Raw genomic sequence first — 25,346 nt, 5'->3', positions numbered from 1 at the left:
CATGTAAAATACAGGCATCTTAATATTTAAGTTTTTATAAGGTATTGGGTAAATGATTGTTGAAATATTATTAAATTGCTTGAGCTCTCCTAAAATTTAAAGAGTTTTAGTATTATTATCCCTTTTTATATCTATTTAGTCATTTTGGAACTTTTTAAACATAATTTTATTAGTCCACTATAAAAATTGAAATATGTTTGCAGCAAGAAGGAAAAAGAATAGAATTTAAAAATTAAAAGATTGAACTAAACAGAACATAATTAAATTTTTACCATATTGGTGAAAAATAAGTTAAAAGCAATCTTTTCTTTTAGCAGTATTTCCAGAAAATTTAAGTAATAAAAGATAAATTTAGTGTTTAATTTTTACATGCCTTAAGGTTCAAATCAAATTCACTTGAAATTTATCTTTGAAGTGGACAAAAATGTGTAAAATGTTTTGTATAATGTGATAATTCCTGGTGTTAATTGTTTTAATATAATTCATGGTCCTCTGATTGTGTGAGTTATTTATAAGGTCTAAAATTAGATTACTTATAACCTGTGGCCACAGGTATGGAATATATTTCTCACCTGGTCAGTAACAGAATTTACATGCAGTGGTTAATTGCTTGGTAAATAAAACACTTTGGACAATTGAAGGTAAAATCTTCCCCACATTTAAGCTTTTATTTAGAATGTTAACAACAGATTTTTCATACCTTTTGTTGTCCAATTTGAAAATATTGACAAATGAACCTGTGAAAGGGGAGGGCTTTAAATCTGAGCTTTCTGTTTTGGTCAGTGGAGTGATCCTCTAGAGTGGGAGAACGGTGGGGTGTTTTTACTTGTGAGGGTCGGCTATTTACTGTAGTGTTTGTAGTTCTAAGGACAAGTGGTTTCAAGGGTCTGGGAGATTCCGTAAGATTTGGTAAGTCTATATGAAACTATTTATTTTTAAGAAAAATCACTATGTTCCTATAAATATATCATGCTCTGACATTTCTTCTGTGGTCCATGAGGCAGGTAAGCTGAATAATTAATTCAAGATATATATATATATATATATATATATATATATATATATATATATATATATATATATATATATATATATATATATATATATATATATATATATATCCAGTTAACTTCCTATAATATTCAGTATTAAACATATATTATTAACAAAATAAATTCAGAGTGTTAAAAATTTTGCACACAAATTCTAGTACTGTTTATCTTTGTTAGATATATTGGCTATAAAATACTGTAGAAGCAGAAATTTTTTATTGAGATAAAATTTAATTGTTGATTTGTGATTTAAATTGGTTTCAAGGGTATTCAATTTCTTTGTTTCAAAAGTAACCATACTCGATATAAACCATATAAAAATTTCGTTTAGGATTAAATTTTGTAACTATAATAAAACAACAAATTTTTCTACTTTTACAGTATTTCTTTGGTCATTATTTTTGTTTAAAAATACATGAAAATATTTTGTTTAACTTTAGAAATATTTTTTATTAAATGTGCAATAAATGAACTCTGAACAATGCAGCTTTTTGAAATTATAAAAGAAATTAACATTTCAAATTCTAGATAGGTAATTTTGATATCTAACAGAATAATTGTTACAAATTAAGCTACATTTCTTGATCTAAAATTATGAGCTTAATATGAGATGGGAATATTTTCAACTTTTAAAAAATAATTCAGTTTAGAAATTAACAAAGGAATCTGAAGTGTTCAATGGTATACTAGTATGTTTTGTGTGTATATGACAATTTCTTTAGACATTAGTTTCATGGAGGATGTTTTGGTCTGGATTTTTGGTCCCCGGAGGATGTTTGTCCCCCTCACAGCTTACCTGTCCGTTATCTACATCATTACCTTTCATCAAGGTAAACAACCCCCGGCCTTCAAAGCTCCCTCTCTGATGGGGTGCCAGGTAGTTATCAGTTATAGAGGAAAACTTCCATCTATTCCCTGATAAAAACTCCTGTAATATGTAATAATACCAACCTGTCTCCGTGATATATTGGAAGGAGGAATATATAAAGACCCTGTAGCTTTTTATGGTTGCTGATGTGTAAAATCACATCCCAAATTTGTATATTGTGATCAGCTTTAACAATAATCAGAGTAAAAGAGACCCTGTATTAAATCTAATTTATTCTTTGTGTAGGACTTGTCGGCTTCATGTATAAGGCAGAGGTCCTTTAATCTCTGCTCAGTCTATTTGACCAGTAAATATTGTTCCCTCCTCTCTTGAAAAATTTCTTATTACATGATATTGACACATTTTATATTGAAAGTGACACCCGCATAGAGAGATGAGAAACACCGACTAATCGTTGGTTGTTCAGGAGTGATAGGGATTGGGTTGGTATGTCTCTCACAAAGTAAACGGAAAGATGTTTGGTTGTTACTTTGTCGTATAAATTTAGGATGTTTGGGAGATTCAGAGCAGGGTTTGTCTTCTGGTGACAAGGGTCCTCACTGCTATGTATTCTGGCGTGCAGGTTTTCCCTCTGTTTGGATATTTTATCCCCTGGTCGCACACTGTAGTAACCTATACTCAACATATACATTGACAGAGGTTATAGTTAAGCTTGTTATAGGCGTGAATCAGACCTCTTTGATACCCTCGAAAGGTTTTCTATTTTCGCTCTGTGTGCAAGTGATATTCCTTATCTTATCATCAAATATTACATGGTATTCTCTCAAAACAATGCGTATTACTAACTCTGCATCGTATTTCACGTTGCTGCCATTAATGACTATTATTTTACTTTTTTGTGCATGGATACATTTTTTCCCTTTTCATGTTTATAACAGACAATATATAGGACAGAATTTGTGTATGTAATTTAGCTTACGGTGACTAATCACCTTCTAATTTTACAGGTAACCTCAAGGGAATGGACAGTTGGTGAGACTGTATCTCCTAGAATTTCGTAGATGAAATGAGCAGCTCATGAGCCAGGGATAAATAGGGACCACGCTGAGGTTTAGAATTTTATTTCGAGATGGCAGCGGTTGTATCTATGTACCTTTTCCTAATGGCTGTATTTACAGTCTCCTGTGAAATAATTGTGAATTTGAATATAAGAGAAGAGAAACCTGTGTCAACTCTGGTTGGAAATATAGCTAGCTTGAGTAACCTGACGAGAAAAATGACACCAGAAGCTTTCCAGAGTCTGCGGTACAGCTTCTTGGATCAAACCAAAGGAGATGATCTCTTCCGTGTTGACAATGAGGCTGGTGATTTGTTTACTAATGCAGTGATTGACAGAGAGAATGAATGTGGATTCAACCAGGAATGTGTTTTCCAATTTGACATTGCAGCCCACTCTTCCATTCACTCTAGATTTGAAATAATATCAGTGAGAGTGACTCTTTTGGACATTAATGATCATACTCCCATTTTTCCTTCTTCAGTTGTGAACAAGAGTTTGTCAGAGTCTGCAGTGATTGGGTCCACCATACAAGTGGATGAGGCATCAGATCTTGACTCTTCAGCTCTGAATGGAATCAAAAGCTACTCCATGCTCACTACTGATTCTCCATTCCTGTTCAATGCCTCTAAAGTAAGTGATGGATTCACTCTCCAGTTGAAACTGAATTCAGCTATAAACAGAGAGAAAAAGGATAATTATGAATTGAAGATTATAGCAGTAGATGGTGGGTCCACTCCCAGGACTGGAACTCTGACCATAAAAATAGAAGTAACCGATGAGAATGACAATGCCCCACAATTTGAGAGACAAGTTTTTGATGTCAGTTTGAGGGAGGACAGGGATGTGGGCTTCCAGGTGATCCAGCTCTCAGCAACAGATGCAGATATCGGGCAAAATGGACAAATCACATATAAATTCAATCCTCGACAAAGTTTCATAGCAGAAATCAGTCAATACTTTGCAATCAATGAAACTACTGGAAAAATTAATTTGAAAAACAAGCTGTCACAAAACACCAGAAAAAATTACAACATAACCGTGGATGCCAGTGACTTAGGACAACCTCCAAAAGTTTCCCAGTGTGTGGTTCGTGTTTCTATAATTGATGTTGGAAACAACCGGCCATTGGTTCGGATTACTTTATTATCTACAGGCAACACTGGAGCAGTGAGCGAGTCCTCTAGTGTTGGTACAGTGATAGCGCATGTGACTGTAGAAGACACTGACTCTGGTTCTAATGGTATTGTCACCTGTAAAATTCTTTCTGAGGAGTTTCAGCTACAAACTGTATTAAATAAGGGTTACATTGTGGTCATCAACAAATCCCTGGACCGTGAAATCTCAGACAAGTACAATCTCACTGTGGAATGCATTGATCAAGGAAATCCACCACTATCCACATCTTCAACATTAGTGGTTCCAATTTCAGATGAAAATGACAATGCTCCTGAGTTTTACAAGAATATATATCAAGCATCTATCAGGGAAAATAATGCTTTTGGAGATGGAATCACCCAAGTTCTTGCCAGAGATCAAGATGTTGGAAAGAATGCTGAAATAAAATATATTTTATCCCCTGAATCAAAGGAAAAATTGGCCATTAATGAAGAAACTGGAGTCATCACAGCAAACTTTAGGTTTGACAGAGAAAACATGTCATCATATTTCTTTCACATCCTGGCAGTTGATAAAGGGAGCCCTTCTATGACTGGAACTGCTACAATTCATCTAACAGTGGTGGATGCAAATGACAACAAGCCAACATTTAGTGTTCCTGTATTTCAGTTTTTTGTGATGGAGAACATGGGACCTCAACTTAAAGTAGGCTCTCTCAGTGCCACTGACCTTGATGAAGGTGACAATCAAAAAATTCTTTTTGATTTCCACCCAAATTTCAAAAATCTTCCCAGCAGTCAACTGCCATTTGAGGTTCTACCATCAGGGATAATATCTACAAAGAGAGATCTAGATAGAGAGGATAGAAGCAAGTATTCATTTGATTTAGTGGCTGTAGATCAGGGAACGCCAAGATTAACCAGCACAAGTAGAGTCATTGTGTATGTAGCTGACCAAAATGACAACAAACCTTTTATCACCTTCCCATTGTTTTCTAACCAGACTGTCACAGTGTCTTATCAAGCTAATGTTGGTACAGTGATCACTCAGATTCGAGCTTATGACCTGGATGAAACTGGACCAAACAGTCAACTCAGGTACTCCATCTCAGCTGGCAATGAGAAGGATATCTTTTCTATTGGAGAAACCTCAGGCACCATCTACCTCAAGAGAACTTATGAAATAACTGAAAATACTCCATTTAAGCTCAGGATTAATGTCAGTGATATGAATGTCTCTCATATGAAGTCTTCATTCCGTGACATGACCATCGTTTTAACTCTTCCCACCGCAAGTTCTCAGGCTTTAGAAGATGGAGGAACAAAGAATATCATCATCACCATTGCTGTTGTTGCTCTCACCATCATCCTCTCAGCTGTCATCATCACTGTCATCATCATTCTACGACGCAATGACCAGAAACTGCTCAAAAGCAAACGCTCAGATGACATAGTAAAAACAATGTATGATCCTGCCACTCCTGGGGACTGCTCATCCCCAAATCTGGAAAAGAACCCCAGTGACATGGTGTCCAGCATTGTAGACACACCCCGCAAGAAAAAAGAAGTCAGCTTCACTTTTGAAATGGAAAATATGCAGCTATTTCAGGGAAGCCAAAGAAGTCAGGAACAGGTGTGTTTCACATACAAATTGTAATCACATTTCTTCTTTAATGTAGTTAAACATAATTATATACAAAAGTTAAATTGATTCATTAATTTCCTTTACATCCTATAGTCACAATGGAATTTGAGAATGATTTAAAATCAAATATTTATGTTTTTTTAGAGAGACGAAATTTCTAACAGCAGGCAAAATAATATGAAAGCCCTCAATTCATCACTCCTAAACAACCTTGGAGGATCCCATAATCAGGTAATTAACAATTATTAATAATGAACTAGAAACTCATTGCGAGCAATGAGAGGTCTCCCGTCCGATTTTGAAAATAAAAACGTAAATTCAAGCTGAAAAGGTGATAAAAGAAATTCAGACACTCTGGAGATTTAACCCTGGTTGTCAGCGTGAAAATCCAACGTGCTAACCATTAACTTTTTTGCATCACTTCCTGTCACGACCAGAAGTAACGGCGATATAAGATTTCCTCGCGATTCAAATAAACTGATGACTGACTATCAGTTCTGAAAGTTTTAGACTTCAGTCGTTTACTGTTGCCGAACAATATTGTGAGAACAAACTATAATTCTGAGGACAGGTAAACACGCGATCGGAAGTGAATTTTATAAAAAAAAAATCTCTGACGTTTCTCTATACATTTGCAGTATCTACAAAATGCATAAAAACATTTCAAGTACTTTATCAATAAGCAATATTTATGAGAAAGTTAAATATCGAAATAACGTAGTTTATCAGCTAAAACGGAAGTTGACGTTTTTGTTTCCGGTGGAATCTAACATATTTCAAAACAGCGAAAGAGATGCAATTAAGTGATGCAAACTTTAATTTAAAAAAGAAAAGTTAAAATTTTTGATTTCTTTGATCACTTCCTGTGACGACCGGAAGTTACGACGAACGCGTTTAACCAAAATGCTTTTGCCTACTCCTAAAGGTCTGCTACTTATAAAAATTTGGTGTTTTAATCTTTTACCTGTTTTTGAGATCTCGCTCAGACAATTTTTCATTTTGATGACAGAAAAACACGTGACCGGAAGTGAATTTTTGAAAGATATTTGAAGTTACTTTAGACATTTGCAGTCTGAATAACATATTTCAAATTCATTCCAAATACGTTATCTATAAAGAATATTTTTATGACAGTAAAATACTCAAATTTTGCAGTTTTTCTCTTATAACCGGAAGTTGTCGTTTTTCTTTCCGGTGGGACCAACATCTTTCGAATCTGCAAAAACGATGCAATAAAGTGATGCAATTTTTAAATAAAAAAAGAAAAGTTGAAATTTTCGATTTCTTTGGTCACTTCCTGTGACGACCGGAAGTGACGGCTGACGCTTTGAACCCAAGTGGTTTTGGCTACATCTTAAGGTCTGTTGCTCATATAAGTCTGGTGTCGTAATCTCTTACCGTTTCAGAGATCTTGCTCAGACAACTTCTCATTTTGAGGACAGAAAAACAAGCGACCGGAAGTAAATTTTTGAAAGATATTTGGGGTTACTCTAGACATTTGCTGTCTGTATAACATATTTTAAGATCATTCCAAATACTTTATCTACAAAAGATATTAATGGGAAAGAAAACTACTCAAATTATGTAGTTTTTCTTTTATAACCGGAAGTTGACGTTTCTGTTTCCGGTGGGACCAACATATTTCAGAACTACAAAAGAGATGCAATAATGTGATGTAAGAATTGATTTAAGAAAGGAAAGTTGAAATTTAACGATTTCTTTGATCACTTCCGCAAGCGACCGGAAGTGCCGACGACGAACGAAAAGGTGCCCTCTCCAATCTAGAAATCATGTTCTATCATCTCTAACAAGTCTCCAGTTAATATCTTAAGCCATTCTTGAGAACACTCGCGGACAAAATGTCATTTTAAAATCAGAAAATTGTCCATAACTTGACACTGGAACCGAATTTACCAAAAAACGGAATTTTATATAAAATTCATATAAAGACCTTTTATCCCTGAAAATTTCAAGGAAATTCATTGAATAGTTTTCGAGAAATCGCGTGCACAAAATTTTGTCTAAAAAAAAAAGAATAATAATAATAACTAGAAACTCATTACTAGTAATGAGAAGGTCTTCCGTTATACGACTTCCTGTTTGCATGAACATGTCTTTTCCAACGTCGGTATTAGCCTAAAACTTATGTAGAAACCAAATAACTTAAAATATACTTTTTTGCTTCGTTTCCTCTCACGACCGGAAGTAATGACGACACACGATTTTTACACCAAGCAAATGAACTGATGACTGACTATAAGTCCTGAAAGTTTTAGAGTTCAGTCTTTTACTGTTGCCGAACAATTGTGAGAACAAATTCTAATTTTGAGGACAAGAAAACACACGACCGGAAGTGAACTGAATAAAAATCTCTGAATTTTCTCTTGACTTTTGCAGTATCTACAGCATATGTAAAAAAAAAAAAAAAAAAAAAAAAAAAAAACATTTCAATTACTTATCTATAAGTGATATTTATGAGAAAGCTAAACCACGAAATAACGTAGTTTATCTTTTAAAACCGGAAGTTTAAAGTTTTTTTCCGGTGGAATTTAACATATTTTAAAACAGCGAAAGGGAAGCAATAAAGTGATGAAAATTTTAATTTTAAAAAGAAAAGTTGAAATTTTCGATTTCTTCGATCACTTCCTGTGATGACCGGAAATGACGGCTGACGCTTTTAACCCTATGTGTTTTGCCTTCTCACCAAGTTTTATTACTCCTACAAGTTTGGTGTTTTACTTTCATGCCGTTTCCGAGATCTCGCTGAAATAACTTTTCATTTTGTGGACAAGAAAACACGCGACCGGAAGTGAATTTTATTAAGATATTTCATGTCAATCTAGACAACTGCAGTCTCAATAACATATATAAAAATCATTTAAAGAACTCTATCTATAAGCGATATGTTGGGGGAAATTCAAAACCCCTATTATGTAGTTTTTCTCTTAAAACCGAAAGTTGTCGTTTTTTGTTTCCGGTGGAACCAAGACATCTCGTAACTGTGAAAAAGATACAATTATATGATGCAAGTCTTATTTCAAAAGAGAAAATTTGAAATTTTCGATTTCTTTGATCACTTCCTGTGACGACCGGAAGTGACGACTGACGCTCTTAAGCTAAATTGTTTTGTCTACTTCTCAAGGTTTAATACTCTTATCAGTTTGGTGTCTAAATCTCTTACCGTTTCTGAGATCTCACTCGGACAAGTTCTCATTTTGCGGACATTTAAACGCGCGACCGGAAGTGAATTTTACAAAGATATTTGACGTTACTCTAGACATTTGCAGTCTTGATAACATATTCAAAAATCAGTTCAAATACATTATGTATAAAAAAATATTTATGGGAAAGTAAAATACTCAAATTATGCAGTTTTTCACTTATAGCCGGAAGTTGACGTTTTTGGTTCCGGTAAGACTAACATATTTCGAATCTACAAATAAGATGCAACAATGTAATGAAAGAAAAAAATCAAAAAAGAAAAGTTGAAAATTTCGATTTCTTTGATCACTTCCTGTGACGACCGGAAGTGACGGCTGACGCTCTTAACCCAAATGGTTTTGCCTACTCCTCAAGATCTATTAACCGTATAGGTTTGGTGTCTTAATCTCTTACCTTTTCTGAGATATGACTGGGACAAAATATTTTTGAAAAAAACGGAAATCGGACATATCTGACGACCGGAAGTGAATTTTGAAAAAATGAAAAAAACGCCTAGGGGTATTTTCATTCTCTATCATCCCTGAAAATTTCAAGAAAATCCGTCCAGCCATCTCTGAGAAAACGCTCCGACAAGAAAAGGGGAAAAAAAAAATAATAATAAAAAGAAACAGTAGAATCACTATAAGGTCTTCCGTCTGAAACGGAAGACCTTAACTAGATGAGATCTCGTTGCGAGCAACGAGTGGGTCTTCCGTCCGATTTTTGATAAGATGAGATAAGAATTTGACTGGGATTTTTGTTCAAATATAATAATATAAATAAATTGTTAAGACGAACAATTTTGCTTTAATAATGTTTAACAAAATATTTATCATTAAAGGGTTATAGATTAAAGACTTTCAGCCCTTCTTGGCCCCTAATGTGAGAGGTCAGCCCCTTTTTCTTGATATCATCTTAAAGCTCTCATGATTTTTAACACTTTTTGTTCAACAACTATTCAGAAATTCTTTTTTGTTTTCGGGATATATGCAAAAGAAATATTAAGGGCCGGCCCTTCAAGTCCTAAATGGGGACGTCTAGCAAAAATTCCAAGAGTGCATATTGTTCAGAATATTATTTGAACGTCTTCTGTTCAATACTGTTTATCAGAATATCCTTCCTTTTCAAGACATATTGCGCCAAGGATTATGCAATTTGGCCCCCTAGAGACCCCTTTTTTCGTAACATATGATATCAACATCATGTTATTTAGATGAAGTGTGTGAAGAAGAACTATTTCGCTTCAGTAATATATTACAAAATATTGATCATTAAAGAGTTGTTGATTGTATACTTTCGGCGCCTCTCGGCCCCTTATTTAAGGGGTCAGACCCTTTTCCTTGATATTACCTTAAAGCTCTCATGATTTTTTACACTTTTTGTTCAACAACTAGTCAGAAATTCTTTTTCATTTCTGAGATATTCGCAAAAGAAGTATTTAGGGGCCGGCCCTTCAACTCCTTAATGGGGACGTTTAGCAAAAAATGAAAGGTTGCATCTTGTTTAGAACATTATTTTGGACATCTTTTGTTTAATATTGCTTATCAAAATATTTCCCACTTTTGAGATATGAAGCGTCAAAGATTTAGCATTCTGGCCCCTTATGGCCCCTAATTATGTAACATTTGATGTAAATATCATAATATATAGTCGTACATTGTTGAGATAAACATTTTTGCTTCAGTAATGCATTACAAAATATTGATCGTTAAAGAGTTATTGTTCAAAGACTTTCGGCCCCTCTCAGCCCCTATTTTGAGGGTCCAGCCCCTTTTTCTTCATATCACTTTAAAGCTCTCATGATTTTGAACACTTTTTGTTCAACAGCTAGTCAGAAATTCTTTTTCGTTTCTGAGATATTTGCAAAAGAAGTATTTAGGGGCCGGCCCTTCAACTCCTTAATGGGGACGTTTAGCAAAAAATGAAAGGTTGCATCTTGTTTAGAACATTATTTTGGACATCTTTTGTTCAGTAATGCTTATCAAAATATTTCCCACTTTTGAGATATAAAGCGTCAAAGATTTAGCATTCTGGCCCCTTATGGCCCCTAATCATGTAACATATGATGTGAATATCATAATATATAGTTGTAAATTGTTATGATAAACATTTTTGCTTCAGTAACGCATTACAAAATATTGATCGTTAAAGAGCTATTATTCAAAGACTTTTGGCCCCTCTCAGCCCCTATTGTGAGGGTCCAGCCCCTTTTTCTTCATATCACTCTAAAGCTCTCATGATTTTGAACACTTTTTGTTCAAAAACTAGTCAGAAATTCTTTTTCGTTTCTGAGATATTTGCAAAAGAAGTATTTAGGGGCCAGCCCTTCAACTCCTTAATGGGGACGTTTAGCAAAAAATGAAAGGCTGCAACTTGTTAAGAACATTATTTTGGACATCTTCTGATCAATATTGCTTATCAAAATATTTCCCACTTTCGAGATATAAAGCGTCAAAGATTTAGCATTCTGGCCCCTTATGACCCCTAATTATGTAACAAATGATGTGAATATCATAATATATAGTTGTAAATTGTTGAGATAAACATTTTTGTTTCAGTAATGCATTACAAAATATTGATCGTTCAAGAGTTATTGCTTAAAGACTTTCGGCCCTTCTCAGCCCCTAATGTGATGAGTCAGCCCTTTTTCTTTGATATCATATAAAAGATCTTGTAATTCTACACAATTTCTGTTCAATATGCTTTAACAAAATACTCATAGTTAAGAAGTTATCGTAAGAAATGCCTCTAAAATTCACTCATGATTCGTTTCCTAAATTTTGACCCCTACCGAGCTTCCATACTAGGCACTTCCGGAAGATTTGAAAACCTAGGTGATCAATGGCAACATGTCCTCTATCATCGCTGAAAATTTCAACACTCTAGCTTTAATCGTTTTTGAGTTCCATTGCAGACAAGGAGGTCCTCTGAATTTTGATTAAAGGGCGATAACTTCCGACCGGAAGTAGATTTCAACAAAATGAGAAAAACGTATAAGGTTCAGATAAAGATACATCTTCCCTGAAATTTTCAAGTAAATCGATCGAGCCAACTCCGAGAAATCTTCTGCACAAAAATTGTAAAGAAAAAAAAAGAATAATAATAATAATAAAAGTGAAAAAGAAACAATAGAATAATAGAAGGGTCTTCCGTTGGAGACGGAAGACCCTAATAATAATAACTAGAAACTCATTGCGAGCAATGAGAGGTCTTCCGTCCGATTCTGAAAATAAAAACGAAAATTCAAGCTGAAAAAGAGATAAAAGAAATTCAGACACTCTGGAAATTTAACCCTGGTCATCAGCGTGAAAATCCAACTTGCTAACGTTAACCATTCATTTTTTACATCACTTCCGGTCACGACCGGAAGTACCAGAAGAAACGGGGATACAAGATTTTCTCACGATTCATATAACTGATGACTGACCATCAGTCCTGAAAGTTTTAGACTTCAGTCGTTTACTGTTGCCTAGCAATATTGTGGGATCAAATTCTAATTTTGAGGACAGGTAAACACGAGACCGGAAGTGAATTTTATAAAAAAATCTTTGACTTTTCTCTAGACATTTGCAATATATACAACATACATAAAGTCATTTCAAGTACTTTATCGATGAGCAATATTTATGAGAAAGTTAAATATCAAAGTAAAGTAGTTTATCTCCTAAAACCGGAAGTTGACGTTTTTGTTTCCGGTGGAATCTAACATATTTCAAAACAGCGAAAGAGATGCAATAAAGTGATGCAAGCATTAATTTAAAAAAGAAAAGTTAATTTTTTTTAGATTTCTTTGATCACTTACTGTGACAAGCGGAAGTGACGACTGACGCGTTTAACCCAAATGGTTTTGCCTACTCCTCAAGGTCTATTACTTATAAAAGTTTGGTGTTTTAATTTTTTACCTGGTTTTGAGATCTCGCTCAGACAACTTCACATTTTGAGGACAGGAAAACCTGCGACCGGAAGTGAATTTTTGAAAGATATTTACGATTACTCTAGACATTTGCAGTCTGAATAACATATTTAAAATTCATTTCAAATACTTTTTCTAGAAAAAATATTGATGGAAAAGTAAAATACTCAAATTATGTAGTTTTTCTCTTATAACCGGAAGTTGTCGCTTTTGTTTCCGGTGAGACCAAAATCTTTCGAATCTGCGAAAAAGATGCAATAAAGTGATGCAATTTTTAATTAAAAAAAGAAAAGTTGAAATTTTCGATTTCTTTGATCACTTCCTGTGACGACCGGAAGTGACGGCTGACGCTTTGAACCCAAATGGTTTTGCCTACATCTTAAGGTCTGTTGCTCATATAAGTTTGGTGTCTTAATCTCTCAACGTTTCCGAGATCTTGCTGAGACAACTTCTCATTTTGAGGACAGGAAAACACGCGACCGGAAGTGAATTTTACAAAGATATTTGAAGTTACTCTAGATATCTGCAGTTTGAATAACATATTTAAAATTCATTTCAAAAACTTTATCTACAAAGGATATTAATGGGAAAGAAAAATACTAAAATTATGTAGTTTTTTTCTTGTAACCGGAAGTTGTCGTTTTTGTTTCCGGTGGGACCAACATATTTCGAAACTACAAAAGAGATGCAATAATGTGATGTAAGTATTGATTTAAAAAAAGAAAGTTGAAATTTTATGATTTCTTTGATCACTTCCGTAAACGACCGGAAGTGCCGACGACGAACGAAAATGTGATTCCACAAATTTAGAAGTCACGTTCTATGCTCTCCAGTAAGTCTCCAGTTCATATCTTTAGTCATTCTTGAGAACATTCGCGGACAAAATTTCATTTTAAAATCAGGAAATTGCCCGTAACTTGGAACCAAAATGGAATTTTCCAAATTTTCCTTGTGATGAAACAAGTTCATACAATGACTAATTTTTCCTGAAAGTTTCACGAAAAACCACCGAATAGTTTTCGAGAAAACGCCTGCACAAAATTTGGTCAAAAAAATAATAATAATAATAATAAGAAACAGTAGAATCACTATAAGGTCTTCCGTGAAAACGGAAGACCTTAATAATAAGAAGAAGAAGAAACAATAGAATCACTATAAGGTCTTCCGTGGAGACGGAAGACCTTAATTATAATTTATTTTTTTACACCCCCTCCCAAAAAAAACACCAAGAATACAAAGAATTCTGTTATAAAAATACATGTATAAAAATAATGACTTTGTAAATTTACTTTCTTTTATCAGCATCACCCAGATAACATGAGTGATTCCTCAGGGGAGATAACTGCATCAGATAGTGGACGAGGAGGCAGTGACCTTGACCTCTCACTACATCTACCTAAATCAGGTAAATAAAACAAACTGTGAATATACCACTGTCAAACAAAAAAATGAAAAAAAAAAATTAAAATGATGGTATTAGTTGCCTTTGATGAAATAAGCAATATCAAGATGTTAATGAATTTGTTATATTGTAATTTTCAGACGAAAGACAAAACAGAGGAGATTTCAAACTCAGAATGAATCCAAATCAGGGAACCAGGCCATATGGGAACCAGTATGAAAATATAAACTATGTGAATACTCATCACACAAAGAACAATAATCAAAGGGAAGCAATCCCTGCCAGACCTCCTAGATGTCGCTCAGACAATAAAGTGTACCTTTCTGAAGAGGATACCTCATCAAAGACAGATTGCTTTCCATCCTATGTATAATCAGGGGTAGAAAGTGAACCATTTGACTCAGATGGGTCGTTGTTAAATTGTGCCAAACAATATGTTTACATGTCTCATAGCAACTGTTGTATGTAATCATCTCATTGAAAACCACAATCCATGTTTCTGTACATAAAAGTGATATTATTACATATGTACATGTTACAGTTATATGTGTTCAACTGCTGAACCAGAAGTTTTATTTAAATGACAAGAAGTGCTCTGTACAAAATAAAGTTATATTTGAAATTGTTGTATTATCAATCTTGAAATATGGGTTAGCATGGGAATGTACAATATCAGTATCATGACCCCTGGGGGTAGGGCAGGGCCACAACAGGGTGTCAAAGTTTACCATAAGAATATATAGGAAATACCTTTGAAAATCTTCTTCTCAAAAACAGCAAAGCCATGATTATCAGTCATATTAATACAGAAGTATCCTCAGGTAGTGTAGATTCCAGTTTGTTCAAATCATGACCCCTAGGGTAATGCAGGGCAGCAACAGTGGGTCAAAGTTTAGGGTTAGGGTTATATGAACTTTGAAGTAGAGTAGCATAATGAGGTGAAAATAGTACCTGTATTGTGTAATAATTTAATTTTAGTTGTAACAAGTCATTTGATTGGATAAAAGCTTTCGTTTATATCGTATAACATAAGTTGCCTACGTCACAATGAGTTACGTCAAAAACGTATTACTCCGCTTGATGTTACTTTTAAAATATGCTCAATTTGAAGCCATTTTTGGAGGAAAAAATTGCCTTATTGTCTACACTGAAATTAAATTATAAGGAAAGAAGCTTATTTTAACCTATGTTATACGATATAACATAACTTGGGGCAGTTTACACTTTTTTATGAAGCGGTTTATAAAGCGTAAACTGTCCCAAGTTATGTTATATCGTATAACATAGGTTAAAATAAGCTTCATTCCTTAAATAAATCAACCTGGATCAACCTGGATGCAATTGAAATTAAGTCTAGATAATTTGGGCAAGAAATATGCAACTCAAAACAATTTAACTATGAAGGTAGATATTTTTTTACTGCAATATGCACAATAAATTCAAAACAAAAGAAAATGCCTAAATTGACAAAAGTTCACATTGAACAAATATATTGCTTTATACATCGATAATCTGAATATCATAGAAAATCTTTACTGGATGTAAGTTTTAATAGAAAGTCATAACAGTATGCATATTTTAACAGAAAATCCGAACTTGATGTACGTTTTAATTTCTTCTTTGGCGACGTTTTATCAATGACAGTGCTGCATCTCTAAGGCTGGATCTTCTTATTCCTGTTCCCGCTGACATCACTTCCGGTCTCAAAGCTGTTCCAGACTGAGCTTGAACACCCATTCTAGCACGAAGCTTGTTCATTAAACTTTGGGAGTTTCCTAAAAATGAAATATACAAATATATTTTAACGTATTTCTGTTAACTTACAAGTAATTGTTTTGATTTTTACATATACTGTTTAGTGTGAGATAACATTCTTTGGGTTGTGACGTCATACCTGCTGCTAATTCGTGCATCTGTCCTTGTAAATCGCTTGGTTGGACAGGTTTCTCTGATACATTCATTTGTAATTCCTTAGAAGCCAACTTCTCCTCATTAGTGATCCTTTGCTGCTGCTGCTCTTCGGAAAACTCGATGTTGACGTCGTTAACACTAACGTCATCCGTTACATCGTCTGAAACATCGCTCGACTCCTCACTATCTGTGTTGTTGGACATTAATCGCTGCAACTCCTCTAGTTCATCCTTGTCCCACAGTTCACGGGGGATGGCAATGCAAGAATTCTTTGCACATCTAATAAGCAATATGTATATATATAAACGAAGCACCTGTTTTTCCCTACCTCCTTTTTATCAGTAATACCAGAGATGTTCAGTGTGTGTAGTACCTGTGAAGGTGTGTTCCACCAACGTGATCGTAAAGTTCTCCCATCGATAATGTGTCTTCTGACTGATCGGAGAATCGATCATCGGGAATCACGAGGTTTGTGTGACAACTGGTGCGGTGCAAGAGTGTCCCGGGCTCGTCCTTGGGGCGTAATTCTTGTTCCAAAGTATCATTATGTTTTAACAAAGCCTTTCTTGTGCTCCGGAGTTGTGCTATATCATACTCAATGTCTCTAGACATTACTTGTAAATTAATATTCTGTTAAAATACAAATGCATAAATGCGGATGATATCGTTCTCTTCTTACATACATATGCATGATGACCCTCACCCCACGAAACAAAACAAAACAAACACACAAAATTAACCAACCAACCCCTCCAAAAAAAATTAAAAACAAAACATGCAAATTTTATGTTTTCTTTACGTTTTCTTTAAGTTCCCGAATCTCGCGCTTCATCTCCATGTATTTGATCAGCTCTAAAATTTGTTGATCCTCTGCATCAGCTGAAAGAAAAGAGGGGAGGATCATAAAATTCTTAGCGTAGAAAATATTGTAATAAAAACATGTTCAATAATTGAAAATGTAATGTTACCCGGATTAAGTTGCATGCTGCGCATCTTCAGGAGAGCCATGTTCTGCACATTTTGTATTTCTATCTCATAGTGTCTCCTCTCCTCGCCATATTTCTTGAGGTCTTCTTTTATTTTGTTCTGAAATCCACAAGATTTTTTAAAAGTATAAGGGAATAGCTGGCCCGTTGGAAGCATTTTCTCTTTGAGGGGGGACAACCATACATTTTCAGTTGGGGGGCACTATCAACTACCACAATTCATTGATAAGCAAACAAAAAGTTCATCAGACGTTATTATTGAGGGGGCACAAGCATATAGTACCCATGTTTTCTAAAGTATTCTATATATCGGAAAAATTATTGGGGGGGGGGGGAGGGGCACGTCCCCCCCCCCCCGTTTCCTACGGCCATGAATAATCTTAGTAATGTGAACTGTAGTCGAACGTAGCTCCTAAATCGTATAAGCAGTTCTGTCATATTCCTTACCCATTCATCGTGGTACGAAGATTTCAATTTCTGGCTTGTATCTTTCAATTCCTGAAGACATCGGAGTTTACGGTACAAATCGCAGCGGGTATAATCTGTATAAAAACAAAGTTACCTTATACTTTACCTCACAATTTAATTGTATTTATACCAACAAATAATCAGTTTTTACCATTAAGTCAGAATTAAACTGGTATTATACCAACAAATAAGGTCTAATCAGTTTTTACCATTAAGTCGGAGTTCAGTCTTTTCTTCGTTTGTGAGGTTTTTCTCTATCAGACCCTTCTCCTCTTCTCTGATTTTGGCAGCGCATTGATTAGCTAGCAACTCCTCCTCCTCATTTAGAACCGCTGTTAAAAACAAACAACATATAGGCAGTAAATAAATAAAATGCAAAATTATTGAAGGCAGATACCCAAAATAATAATCTATTTTCATTAAAGCGAATAACTTGAAGAGTTTTAAACAACCTTTTTCTTCCTGCAACCTGTTGATTTCCTGGTCTGACCTATGACCTTCTGTCCTGTACGCCAATATTTTTTTCCTTAGCTCCGACATAGTTCCCAAAAATTCGGACATGCTTGATGACAGAATGGAGTGGCAGTCCTTCATTTGAGTAAGCTTACTCTCCCGCGCCTGGAGGCCAGACAGTAAATAAGAATTGTTCGCCCGCAACTGATTTAGATCCACCCCTAAATCTCCGACCTTTTGACGAATTTCATCATCATCTATTTGATCTGTTTGGGTCTCTATAGAGTCCTGTGTATCCTCAATGCTGCAAGCCATTGCGGACTGTTTAGGTATTATGACGTGAGATTTGATATTGACGTCACAGATCCATTGTTATGACATTTAATTGTGACGTCATGGAAATGTGGTATAGAGGGACTTGGAAGTTGAAAAAAGTGTCCAGTTACTCCAACTGCCCCTTATGGTTTGAAAGAATATAACTTGTTTTGTATATAAAAGCCTCCTTTTACAATATATTAAATAAATGATACATAATGCAAGTCTATTACTGATTTATGAAAAGGGGGTAGAGTGACGCTGAGAGGAGTGCTCTCTCTCTCTCTCTCTCTCTCTCTCTCTCTCTCTCTCTCTCTCTCTCTCTCTCTCTCTCCTCTACCAGGATTTTTTATTAATGAGTATAGGTTTGGTGAATTCTAACATATTGTCTTTCTGACATACTTTCTATTTATCAATAAAAATATGCATTATGACTAAAAACCGAGTGCGCATTCACTTTTGCGCATTACCTACCTTTTTGGAAGTTTTTACTTATATGGTTAATTTTCACACTTTTCGGACAATTTAGCTTTTAATTCTAAATTCTGATTGGCTAATATCTACAACCCGCAGTGTGGGTCTCCGTATGGAAAGTGGCCCGACTCTCGGTCATTCCATGCAGAGACGCCACTGAATAAAGACTTAAACTTATATTTGAATCATTTTCATTTGGGTTGTAGGTATGTAGCACATTTTATTAGATATCTATCTTTAATTTCTTTTACTTTTATAAAACTTATTTTCTAAATTTGAGCTAAGATTGGTTAATATTAAATACTTTATAATTGGTATAAAACGATTGATAGGTGAAATAATTATTTTAATGTCTGATTATGTAGTTCAAAGTTTCATTATTTTTGCTAAGGAAATGTCTATCCTTTGTGCTTTTTATATGCGCCTGTTTACCTTTTTATATCTTACTGTCGTTTAAATGCTTTATCTTGATTAACTGAAAAATCTCCGGAAACTTGTCAAATATTTTACATCATGTTTGAATTTAGCGCCCTTGTTTATTTTTGGAACTCTTTAGTCAAAGAAGTTTAATTTATTTTTAGTAATTGTCAAAATACATTTCGGCATGTTGTTTTCCATTTCTTGTAAGTAAATAACAAGCGATCACTATGGAACGCCATAGCTGCCTGAAGGTCATTTTCATATTATATGAGGTGGAATAACCTTTATGTGAAGTGGTGAAGTCATTATATATAGTGGTAAAATCATTATATTCAATGAAAACTTTATTATATGCAGTGGTTTTATCATTATATACAGTGATAAAATCATTATATACAGTGATAAAATCATTATATACAGTGATAAAATCATTATAGTCAATGAAAACTTTATTATATGCAGTGGTTTATCATTATATACAGTGATAAAATCATTATATTCAATGAAAACTTTATTATATGCAGTGGTTTTATCATTATATACAGTGATAAAATCATTATATACAGTGATAAAATCATTATATACAGTGATAAAATCATTATATTCAATGAAAACTTTATTATATGCAGTGGTTTATCATTATATACAGTGATAAAATCATTATATTCAATGAAAACTTTATTATATGCAGTGGTTTTATCATTATATACAGTGATAAAATCATTATATTCATTGAAAACTTTATTATATGCAGTGGTTTTATCATTATATACAGTGATAAAATCATTATATTCATTGAAAACTTTATTATATGCAGTGGTTTTATCATTATATACAGTGATAAAATCATTATTTTCATTGATAACTTTATTGTATGCAGTGGTTTTATCGTTCTGTGATGTGATAAATTCAATATATACAGTACAAACATAATTTGTGTGATAAAGCAATCATTACACTGTATGAAACCCGCTGCATGTGGAGTGCCAAGTTAATTTCATTCAGTGCGACACCTTTACATGAAGTGAAAAATCTATTATGTGCAGTACTAAGATCATTATATTATATGGTAAAATTATTATATATATTCCTTAAATCATGCTTTGCAGTAGTAACATCTTTATATGAGGTGGTTAATTAATTATATGATGTTGTTAATTTGTTATATGATGTGCTCAAATCTTTATATGCATTAGACTTTTCATGTTATGCAGTGGTAACTTCTTTATCATCATCTAAACTGGTCCTTTTATTTAAAAAAATGCGCGGAGTTCCAGTTTAAAGAGTGTTTGAAAATAGGAAACCCGGGCCGTGGCAAATTAAAAGCCGGGACTATTCGAGATTTTTCTAATTTCTGATTCTATTATACAGCTTCCTGATTTTATCAACTGTGCTGAAATTTTAAGACTCATTTTTATAGGTTAATGTGTATTCGCTGTAAAAATTGCATTTAATTTTAAAATACTTAGTAATTTAGATTTTCTTGGCGATTGTTGATTTCCAAGTTCAGTGGTGGATCCAGGAATCTTGAAAAGGGGGGCCCGACAAGTTTTTGGTCGGGGTAGGTAGCCCACAGCCAACCAAAAAACAATTGATTTATTAAATCTTATGTATATTTTGGACACAAAGACCCAAGGGGGGGGGGGGGGCATAGGCCCTCTCTGAATCCGCCCGTGAGGTTGGTAAATCGGGTAGGCAATCAAGTAGACATTTTACGTGTTTTGTTTGTTTGTTTGTTGTTTTTCGTTTGTTTTTTTTTTTTTTTGTTTTTTTTTTTTGTTTTTTTGCCATATTTGACAGAAAGCTAATAAACTTTTAAATTATTCTGATGTTAAAAATTATTCATTCTTTGAAAGGAATTTTTGAGTGAAATGACACGTTTAAGAAAAACCGGTTCACATAGGCGTCGGAACCGGGGGGGACTATTGCCCCCCCCCTTTTTTTTTTTTACAAAGGTAGACATAATATAGGCATTGAAAATTCGGGCGTAGGTCTAGCCTCCCCCCTCCCCACTTTCTACAGGCACGATTCATTGTAGTGAAAGAAGGGTAATAGGTAGTGTTTAAAAGAATTTGGTACTGAAAGATGTTCGACCAACCCCCCAACCCCCACCCACACCCCCGAAATAGGATTTTCGGGTTTGGAGAAAGAACAATTTTCCTTTTTTTTTTTTGCTTGTCAAGTTTTTTTTCAGTTTTGATTTTTTTTCTATTTCAATTAGCCACCCTACTATCAATTTCCTTCCGACGCCAATGGTTCATTAAAATCGGATTTGATCTCCCGGAAGTCAAACATAAAAAATCAGAAATACTTATTCATTATCTACATGCCATTTGATAAAATATAAATTAATTAAAGAATTATCACATATACATGTAATTATAGGACTATTAATGCAAAGCCTTGTGTCAAACTTTAATCACGCGTAAGTAGCTTGGTTTAAGGATATCCGATCCTCAGCCTTGAAGGATAACTCTTAATTTTATCATTTTATTCAAAAAGGCTAAAATGATTTTAATTTGGTTGTTTGTTTGCTGTTTAACGTCTCTCTCGAGAATTTTTCACTCATATGGAGACGCCACAATTTGCCAGTGGAGAGCTGCAAATTTTGTCCTATACTCGGCACTTACGGCCATTGAGCAGTAAGGGTTTTTTTTTCGTGCCAACACCTACTGTGGCACGGGACCTCGGTTTATGGCTTTATGCGGTCTCTTACGAAGGACCGGTCTCAACGTCCCACTGTCGGATTCGAACCCGTGACGTAAGGATTGACTCCTTATTCCGCGTCTCTTAGAGCAGACACTCTAATCACCGTGCCACGTTGGCGACGGCAAAGATGAAACTTGAAAATGAAATGTTTTCATGCAGCAATTTTTATTTTAAGCATTTCAATGTGATTTAAGGTTTTCTGAAGTCTTAGAAACAGTCTTATAAATAATTGATATTAGTAATTTACCCCCCCCCCCCCGGAAAAAAGTATTAAACAAATTACATATTTAACGTAATCCAGTTTCCTTCCATCTACTAGCATATAGATACATGTACCAGTGAACATTTGCATATTATGAAATTAGAAATGATTTATGGTGTTTTGCACCAGGTTCTTCCCGGATGATCGGATCTGGTTTAATAATCCTTTTTTTAATGAAAATGTGTATTTTGCATAAAAATAGCATTTTCAAATGAAGAAATTACTATAAAAAGAAATAGTTTTTTTTAGTTAAAATACAGTGTTTAACATCGGAATAATTTTTAAGTTTATTAGATTTTTATCAAATATGTCAAAAAAAAAAAAAAAAAAAAAAAAAAACACACACACACACACACACATAAAATATCGCCAACCCAGTCTACCCATTTTACAAACATGGAAATCAACAATCGCCAAAAAAAAAAAAAAAAAAATCTAAAATACTAAGTACTTATAGCACAATAGATAAAATATTAAATCAAAAAATTGAAACTGCCAACCAATTTTACTTGAAACCAAAAATCGTAAAGAAAATCTAAAATACCAAGTATTTAAATACAATTTTTACAGGGAAAACACATTAGGTTAAAAAAAGAGTCTGAAAAAATCTCGAATAGTCCCGGCTTTTAATTTGCCACGGCCCGGGTTTCCTATTTTCAAACACTCTTTAAACTGGAACTCCGCGCATTTTTTTTTTAAATAAAAGGACCAGTTTAGATGATGATAAAGAAGTTACCACTGCATAACATGAAATGACTAATGCATAAAAAGAATTGACCACATCATATAACAAATTAACAACATCATATAATTAATTAACCACCTCATATTAAGATGTTACCACTGCAAAGTATGATTTTAGGAATATATATAATAATTTTACTATATAATATAATGATCTTAGTACTGCACATAATAGGAATTTATTACTCAAAAACCAGATGCACAGTAAAATCAATGCTACTCTGTATCTTTGATTTTAGAAACGTACTTTCGTATCTATTACAGGTGTATAACTATTACTTTCAGATGTTCAAATGTATAGCCAACCAGAGTATGAAAAGCTCAATGCATGTATATTTTTGCTTGCAAATTATTCGTCTACTATTATTATTGTCTGGCGACATTGAAACCAACCCTGGTCCGAATGGTGTTCTTATTCATAGTTTAGATATTTTTCACCTTAACATTAGGAGTATTAGAAACAAAATAGAAAGCTTAACCTCTTATGTAACTGACTTCGATATCCTATGCTTTACAGAAACGCACTTGGACGCAAGTATAAGTAATTGCGAAATTTCAATTGAGGGATTTAATACAATATTTCGAAAAGATAGGAATTCGCACGGAGGAGGAGTTCTTGTTTATATATCTGAATCTCTTCGAGCCATAAGACGCGATGACCTTGAACCCACCTTATTAGAATGTATCTGGTTAGAAGTGTGTGTACCTACCTGTAATTTTTTTCTCTGCTGTGTCTACCGTCCACCAAATAGCAACAAATCCTTTTGGAATAATCTTATGTGGTCTATAGAAAAAGCTTCTGATATTTCCAGTAAAATAATTTTAGTTGGAGACCTTAATGTAGATTTCTTTAACATTCCTCGAACACACATCATGAATGAAATTCTGTTAAAATACAATCTCACAAACACTATCAATGAAGCCACTCGTATCACGAGCTCATCGAACACACTTATTGACCCAATTCTAGTCAATCCAGATATTTCAGTTCTTCACTCAGGCGTGTTACACACAGACAGTGCAATAAGCGATCACAAAGGGACATATATTTTTCTTAAATCAAGCGTTAATCTAGACCAATCTTATGAACGTAAGGTGTGGGTATATAAAAATGCAGACATAGACAAACTAAATTTACTTATCGAAAATACCGACTGGGCAAACCTCATTTGTAATGCACAAAATGTTAATCAGGCAACTGAAAACTTTTCTTTGGCATTCATGAATATAGTTAGACAATGTATACCTGAAAGATCTGTTATTATACGGCCGAAAGATAAACCATGGTTTGATTCCGCATTGCGCAAAACTCTTCGTATAAAAAATAGACTTAAACGAAAAGCCCAAAAAAGCAAAAAAGACTCTGATTGGACAAATTTTAAACAAGTGAGAAATAAGTTTAATAATATGAAAAAACATGCAATTGAAAATTACAAGAATAATCTAGAATTACATCTTACTGACGCTAGCAAAAACAACTCGAAACTATACTGGAAATTATTGAAGGATGTTTTTAAAACTAAAGTTACCTCTGATATTCCACCATTACAATATATAACAGATACTGGTTGTACAAATATTGCTTATTCAAATGAAGAGAAAATAGATGTACTCAATAATTATTTTACATCTGTATCATGTGTTGATGATAGTGGTTCAGAATTACCTGAGGTATATCATGTATGTAACAGTGAAATTAGTAGTATATGTATTACTGAGCAAGAAATAATTGATATTGTATCAATACTTCCTACAAACAAAGCTATTGGTCCTGATAATATAAGCCACAAGATGTTAAAATCAGCAAAGTTTACTATTGCTAAACCGCTTTGTTTATTGTTCAATAGATCTCTGAATGAATGTATTTTTCCCTCCGGTTGGAAATTAGCAAATGTACTTCCTCTTTTTAAAAAAGAAGATCCTTCTGTAATGTCTAATTATAGACCAGTTTCATTGTTGAGCTGTGTTGGAAAAATCATGGAAAGAGTTGTGTTTAAATATATTTATAATTATTTTCATGACAATAATCTTTTTTATAAATATCAGGCTGGTTTTTTACCTGGTCACTCAACAGTGTACCAGTTAATAGAAACATATGACAACATTGTAAAAGCTATTGATGATGGAAAATTTTGTTGTATGGTATTTTGTGATCTTTCAAAAGCGTTTGATCGTGTTTGGCATAAAGGTATTTTATTTAAACTTAAAACATATGGAATTTCTGGTAGTCTGTACAAATGGCTTGAGAATTATCTTGAATGTAGATATCAACGGGTGATGTATCGTAACTTGTTATCAACACCCAAACCCTTATTTGCTGGTGTTCCTCAGGGCTCCGTTTTAGGACCACTTTTGTTTTTAATTTATGTGAATGATGTTGCTGATAA

General features: G+C 33.9%; 2 protein-coding genes across 2 annotated transcripts; one reads left to right on the top strand and one right to left on the bottom strand.

Annotated features, from left to right (window-relative positions):
• Positions 1-553: 553 nt before the first annotated feature.
• On the top strand, positions 554-14,699 carry LOC133197308 (protocadherin-11 X-linked-like). The gene is made up of 5 exons (XM_061333268.1): positions 554-641; positions 2,889-5,689; positions 5,846-5,932; positions 14,118-14,220; positions 14,358-14,699. The coding sequence occupies exons 2-5, from the start codon at positions 3,011-3,013 to the stop codon at positions 14,588-14,590; spliced, it is 3,102 nt and encodes a 1,033-aa protein (XP_061189252.1). The 5' UTR covers positions 554-641; positions 2,889-3,010; the 3' UTR covers positions 14,591-14,699.
• Positions 14,700-15,653: 954 nt separating this feature from the next.
• LOC133196341 (trichohyalin-like) lies at positions 15,654-18,398 on the bottom strand. Its single transcript, XM_061332249.1, has 8 exons — positions 18,035-18,398; positions 17,792-17,914; positions 17,562-17,656; positions 17,097-17,214; positions 16,928-17,007; positions 16,502-16,758; positions 16,112-16,407; positions 15,654-15,992 (listed from the first exon to the last, which is right to left on the bottom strand). Exons 1-8 carry the CDS (start codon positions 18,348-18,350, stop codon positions 15,826-15,828), a joined length of 1,452 nt encoding a protein of 483 aa, XP_061188233.1. The 5' UTR covers positions 18,351-18,398; the 3' UTR covers positions 15,654-15,825.
• Between the last annotated feature and the right edge of the window lie 6,948 nt (positions 18,399-25,346).

Source organism: Saccostrea echinata, unplaced genomic scaffold, assembly GCF_033153115.1.
Source record: "Saccostrea echinata isolate AGI-Se365-2 ecotype Australia unplaced genomic scaffold, CSIRO_AGI_Sech_v1 ptg000030l, whole genome shotgun sequence".
Taxonomy (NCBI): domain Eukaryota; kingdom Metazoa; phylum Mollusca; class Bivalvia; order Ostreida; family Ostreidae; genus Saccostrea; species Saccostrea echinata.
The sequence above is the reverse complement of the archived record's forward strand: the minus strand, read 5'-3'. Positions and strand labels throughout refer to the sequence as shown.

Bases quoted from the DNA above. Each gene is read 5' to 3' on its own strand.
- LOC133197308 (XM_061333268.1), top strand. From the start codon at position 3,011: ATGGCAGCGGTTGTATCTATGTACCTTTTCCTAATGGCTGTATTTACA. The intron at 5,690-5,845 runs GTGTGTTTCACA...ATGTTTTTTTAG, and splicing joins GCCAAAGAAGTCAGGAACAG to AGAGACGAAATTTCTAACAG. The intron at 5,933-14,117 runs GTAATTAACAAT...TTCTTTTATCAG, and splicing joins TTGGAGGATCCCATAATCAG to CATCACCCAGATAACATGAG.
- LOC133196341 (XM_061332249.1), bottom strand. From the start codon at position 18,350: ATGGCTTGCAGCATTGAGGATACACAGGACTCTATAGAGACCCAAACA. The intron at 17,215-17,561 runs GTAAGGAATATG...TGTGGATTTCAG, and splicing joins CTTCGTACCACGATGAATGG to AACAAAATAAAAGAAGACCT. The intron at 15,993-16,111 runs GTATGACGTCAC...TTTCATTTTTAG, and splicing joins GATGCACGAATTAGCAGCAG to GAAACTCCCAAAGTTTAATG.